Source organism: Microtus ochrogaster, chromosome 16, assembly GCF_000317375.1.
Source record: "Microtus ochrogaster isolate Prairie Vole_2 chromosome 16, MicOch1.0, whole genome shotgun sequence".
Taxonomy (NCBI): domain Eukaryota; kingdom Metazoa; phylum Chordata; class Mammalia; order Rodentia; family Cricetidae; genus Microtus; species Microtus ochrogaster.
This window is the reverse complement of record NC_022018.1, coordinates 15,297,557-15,303,553: the sequence shown is the minus strand read 5'-3', so window position 1 is coordinate 15,303,553 and position 5,997 is coordinate 15,297,557. Positions and strand designations below refer to the sequence as shown.

Below are 5,997 nucleotides of genomic sequence, written 5' to 3'. Positions count from 1 at the left end.
TTTAAATGATGCCCAGAGAATTGTATTTCCACATTTAAAGCTAGTCTTCTGGTCTTATCCTCTCAAAATCAGTTTACAGTTGATAAAAGTTGTAAGACCTGAACTTCTGAAACAACAACAGACAAAGCATGTTAACCCACAGCATGGCAAAGCCTTTATGTAAGGACTCCACTTACAGGAAACAACCCCCTGAACAGAAAGGAAGGATTGCATGACATTACAAAGTCCTGTACAGCAAATAGAATGAGATGACCTACAAAATGGGGAGAAAAATTGTCCACTATACATTAGACTGGTGTAGTATTATGAGCGGTTGGGGCTGCGTCCCCAGAACCCTGGCCGCATCCCGGCCGCCTCCGGCTAGCTTTACCTGAAATAATTATACGGACATTGTATTTTTTTAATCACTGTTTGGCCATTTTTATCTAGCCTCTTTTAGGCTAACTCTCGCACCTGGACTAGCCCATTTTTAATCATCTGTGTGTAGCACCCCAAGGTGCGCTTACTGGGAAGATTTTAGCCTACGTCCATCCTGGGTCGGAGCTTTATTGTGTGTGTCTCAGAGAGCAGAGCTCTCGCCTCTGTCTGCAAGACTGGAGCATCGTGTCTCTCTGAGGCATCTGCCTGGGAGCCCGGAGCTGTCGAGTCTGACCTCACTTCCTCTTTCTCCCGACATTTTGCACTGTTTACTCCTCCCATCTATGTTTTAATCTATCAGGGCAAGCAGCATCTTTATTTAATTAACCAATGACCTTCCTCCATCAGACTGGGATCAATATTTATACTCCATAAAGAATTGTAAAGCTTCAACCCTAAATATAAATTAAACAAGAAACTGGCTAATGAATTGAATAAATAGTGTTATCTGAACGATATAGAATGGTCATTATGTTAAACAAAATAGGCTAGACTCAGAAAGATCAAATATTACCTGGGTTCTCTCATACTTGGGGTTTAGATTTAAATTTATATATACATGTATGTATATGTGTGTTTATGTGAAAAATGAAAGTATAAAGAGGGTTATGATGAGAGGGAGAAGAGGTGTCCATGAAAGCAGGTGTGAGTTCAAGGGAGAGCAGTGGAATAGAAGGCATGGAAAAAGGAGGAGGGAAGAAGTGGAGGGATGATGGGGAGCAGGGATAGGGCAGTTCAAGGGAGGGCAGTGAAATAGAAGGCATGGAAAAAGGAAGAGGGAAGAAGTGGAGGGATGAAGGGGAGCAGGGATAGGGCAGTAGGGGAAAGGAGATCAATAAATGGGCAAACAAGAATAATAGAATAATATATATTATGAAAATGCTACAATGAAACCTAATAATTTGTATGCTATCCATAAACATATTTAAAGAACTAAAATACAAAAATTTAAGGGGAATAAATCTAGAGATACAGGAAAAACTTAAATAGTATAAGAAAATTCAGCAATTAAATTTATGGCTTAAATGTGAGTTGATTTTCCAGAAAAATTCAAGTAACTAAAAAAAAACATAAAAATATAACAAGGTACTTATTATGGAAGATTCAGGAACATGATAAAAGGCTTTATATTGAGGCTGCCGTGATGGCTCAGCTGGTAAGGTACCTGTTGCAAGCATGAGAATCCCCAAATTAAGACCCCCAGAACCCATATATACAAAAGCCAGACTTGCAGTGTATGCTGGTAACCCAACATTGGGCTGCAGAGGGTGTTGGAGGTTGTGGGATTCTTGAAATCTACCTGCCAGGCGAGCCAAACTGATGAGCTTCAGATTCACTGAGACCCTTTCTCAAGGCATAGGCAGAGAACCATTGAGTAAAGACATGTGATCTTGACTTCAGGCCTTTATATGCATCTGCATACATATGTGCACATACCCCACACATGCAGAGCAATGCCACACCCATCACCATGCACATATAATGGCAATGACTGCTGTATAAAGCCCTGAGCATAGTTCCTGGCATATATTAACCAGTCAGTGAATTAGCTAATTCTCATCATTAACGAAGACTTTTAAAAAGATACTAGGAAAGTGGTTCAAACATCTCTGGTACTTACCTCCATCGTAAAACCAATGACTTTGAAACATTGCTCAATTAGTTCATACTGGGATTTATAGAAACTGTTATTCATCATGTCCTGCACTGTTCTGAGATGCTCATTTTGTAAGTACCTGAAGAAAGTATGAGAGGAAAGGTAAAAATCTAAAATCCATCAAAAGAGAAAGCACCATCACAGTACAACCTGGAGGATTACCTGGGCGGCTTATTTTCAGGCAATTTGTAAAGGGCTAGTTTCTTCTTTTCCGCTAACCCAGCATAAATGTAGTAAAAAATATGAAAATTTTTTTCTCCACTGAAAAAAAAATAAGACATTTTCAGGAAGATGGTTAATGAGGACATTTATTAACTATTAAAATGGCACCCCAATATTAGTGTTAGAACAATCAACAGCTGTGATAGCCCATATGGGCTTCCTTGAATATTACATTTTGGCTTTCTGTTGTTATGCCATTGTTTTCAACTATTAGAATCATTAGTGGTAGCTCTAAACATCACAGCATTTGTGAGTGACTCTCTAGGAATTTTTCTAGGTACCAGAAACATATAATGAACAAAACAATCAGAAATGTTTAACTTCTAGAACATCAGTAGGGATAGCCAGAAAAAGAAATAAGATGCACAGTATGCCAAGTGGAGGTAAATGTTGAATTATCTCAGTTATTTTCTACAAGGCCTTGGGGTAGGCATCATTCCTGCTTTACATATTCAGGAAACTGAAGCTTAGTGCTCCCCATCTCAAGCAGAATCACAGAACCCATGGCTCTCCTGCATTCAGACCAGGTCTTCCTGACTGCGATTGCCACACCTCCTCCATTTTTTTATCTTTCTGAAGCTCAGTTTTCCCATATATGTGAGGCATCTCCTAATAATTCAAGCTCTATGACTTGAATTCTAAGCCCCTCCTCCCTATAGCTAGGGTGAGTAAGGCATACCTTCATAGGGATCCAAAAAACCAATTAATACACAAGAGATAAATCCTGGTTCCACAGCCAGTGGCCCCACCGACTGCCCAAGCATCCACATTCAGAAGGCCTAGTTCAGTCCTATGCAAGTTCCCCAACTATCAGCCCAGAGTCAATGAGCTCCTACTAACTTGGCTCAGCTGTCTCTGTGTGTTTCCCCATCTTAATCTTGACCACTTTGCTCATATAATCCCTCCTCCCTTTCTTCGACTGGACTCTGGGAGCTCAGCCCTGGCTTAGCTGTGGATCTCTGCATCTGCTTCCAACAGTTCTAGATAAAGGTTCTATAATGACTATTAGGGTGGTCATCAGTTTGATTATAGGTGAAGACCAGTTTAGGCACCATCTCCACTATTGCTGAGAGTCTTAGCTGGGGTCATCCTTGTAAATTCCTGTGAGTTTTCCTAGCACCAGATTTCTCCCTAACCCTATAATGGCTCCCTCTATCAAGACACATCTTTCCTTGCTCTTCCTCTTTATCCTTCCTCTAACTCAACTATCCTGTTCTACCATGTTCTCCTCCCCACTGCCCTTCACAACCACCTCCCAACTTAGGAGATCTTATTCATTTCCCCTTTCCAGGGGCATTCAAGCATGTCTCTCTTAGGGTCCTCCCTGCTACCTACCTTCTCAGAGGTTATGGATAATAGCCTGGTTATCCTTTTCTTTACATTTAATATCCACTTATGAGTGAGTACATACCATGCTTGAAAAGACAGGGTTTTAGGGCTGGCTGCTGCCCCAAGAGCAGACACGCCCCTTCTTTTAAACCTTTTAACTTAATTTTGAGCAGCATAAAGATAGAATCTAGGGTCTCAGACATGCTAGGTAAGCACTGTACTGCTGAGATCCACCCAGCCTGCATATCCATCCTAGAAAGCCACACAAATTCTCATCTTCAATGCCACCATCTGTTGCTTGTTGCAGACACCATCGAGATGTCAAGATGTTTATTACAGACAGCATTGTACTTAGCAAAAGTAACCGTAAAGACATGAAAACGGCTTGGGAACTTGCTGGGATGAGGGAAGCTATAAGGGTAAGAGAGGGTGACCAGAATATATTACACACTGCTATGGAATTGTCAAAGAATAAATTGATTTTTTAAAACTTAGAACAAAGCTAAAAGCTTTGTTTAGTTCTTGTCTATTTGGCACCAGTAAATAATAAAGCTTCTCTGGGGTTAGCACACTATATAATTTATTTGCTTTCTTCTCTTGGTGTCGCATTGATTGCTCTGTATGTCACCTCTTAAAGCACTGCAGTGAGGCAATGGATAATTAGTGAAGTGACTCATAAATGTAGACACACAAACTACTGCTATCACTTTACTAAGACTGTAATTTTATAAGGCCTGGAGTTACTATGGGAAATGCACTGACCTTCGGTAGATAAACAACCAGAGAGTTAAAGCAACAAGAAAAAAACTCAGCTCCAAAGGTCCCACCCTAGCCCACATCAAATGTTCACTTAAGGTTCAGTGTCACACAGAGCTTGCTGTTCCCAGGTTGGTGCTCCAGGACAAACTCAGGGTCTCGGTGAAGATAAATGGTGTTCCTCTGACACTAGGTCCACACACAGTATTTTTTTTTGTTTTGTTTTTTGAGACAGGGTTTCTCTGTGGCTTTGGAGCCTGTCCTAGAATATACTCTGTAGACCAGGGTGGCCTCGAACTCACAGAGATCTGCCTGACTCTGCCTCCTGGGTGCTGGGATTAAAGGTGTGTGCCACCACTGCCCAGCCTGATTCCGAAGAAACTAGAGTTTGAACCAAAGCATGCATTCTTAAGAAATAATGAACTATTCCCTCCCCACAAAATCTTAATTATTTTTAAGTCTCCTGTATGTTGCACACGTAAACATTCAATAAATACTTGTCAATGAATGAATGAATGAATGAATAAATCTATCCAGAGGACAAGGTTCAAACTTCAGCTTTTGGCATTAACTGGCCTGTTCCCTGTGTGAAAGAGACAATACAGCAAGTAAGAGACACAAAGTCAATGGTGAGGTTAGCACAGTGCCCACTGGTCCGTAACAGAAGAGAGCAAGCCTGCAGTTTCTGAGTCTTAGGGAGTCGTGTTTGTTTTCTCTCAAGCAGCCCCCTTTTAAACATTTTTCCTTAAAATCACTTACATTTAACAAAGGCTTAAGTCACAAGTTACAAAGGGATTCTAAAGATAAAAGCAGTCGGAGGCTGAGGTGGATAGAAGGAGGCAGAGAAAACAGAGAAGGAAAGAATCGATCCTTTTAAAAGAAAGCGCAAGCTCATTAAACAAGATACATGTCTGCTCTTGCTCCTCCCTGCTTCTCAGATGGCTCTCCAGCCCTCTCTGCTTTTTTTATGGCCCCCAGCCCCCAATGCTCAGCTGGACAGACTGCAGGACCTGAGTCTCTTATCCTCTGGCTGGTGGAGAGAGGAGGCAAGTGAAGGATCTGTCTACTCACATGCTACCTGATAGAGGATGCAGTCCTCTGGGGGTTACAGACCGACAGGCAGACCCTGTTCTCAGCCATGGCTGTCCTTGGGCTCCGTGATGTTTTCTTTCCCCTGGCCCCAGAAGCCTAGAGATACAAATCATTTCTTTCCTTTGTTAATCTTGACTAACTATCAGCTGGGGCTAAGCATTCATTCTTGATTCTTTGATACATATCATATCTTTGTAAATACGGGTTTTTCTTTCTAATAATCATGATTGATATAGCCCACTGAAATTCATAATTTAAAAAAAAATGTACCTATGGAGCTGGAGAAGTGGCTCAGTGAGGAAGAGTGCTTGCAGTATGAGCATGAGAATTTAAATTTGAATCCCAGAACCCACATAAGAAACTATATGCCTATAATGCCAACATTGAGGGACAGAGACAGGTGGTTCCTGAGAGCTACCTGGCCAGCCAACTTGGGGAAAAATAGCAAACTTACAGTTGAGAGACATTGTCTCAAGAGGATAAGAGAAAGAATGATGGAGGACGACACCTGACATACTCCGCTG

The 5,997-nt window shown here is 41.4% G+C and overlaps 1 protein-coding gene across 1 annotated transcript in view; it reads right to left on the bottom strand.

Annotated features, from left to right (window-relative positions):
• Positions 1–5,997, bottom strand: part of Myo3a (myosin IIIA) — a 207,223-nt gene that overhangs the window by 96,926 nt on the left and 104,300 nt on the right. Inside the window, exons 14-15 of the mRNA XM_005354744.2 lie at positions 2,237–2,335; positions 2,039–2,153 (exon numbers count right to left, since the gene is read on the bottom strand). Coding sequence (XP_005354801.1) covers positions 2,039–2,153; positions 2,237–2,335 — 214 coding nt within the window. The remainder of the gene's footprint in view (positions 1–2,038; positions 2,154–2,236; positions 2,336–5,997) is intronic.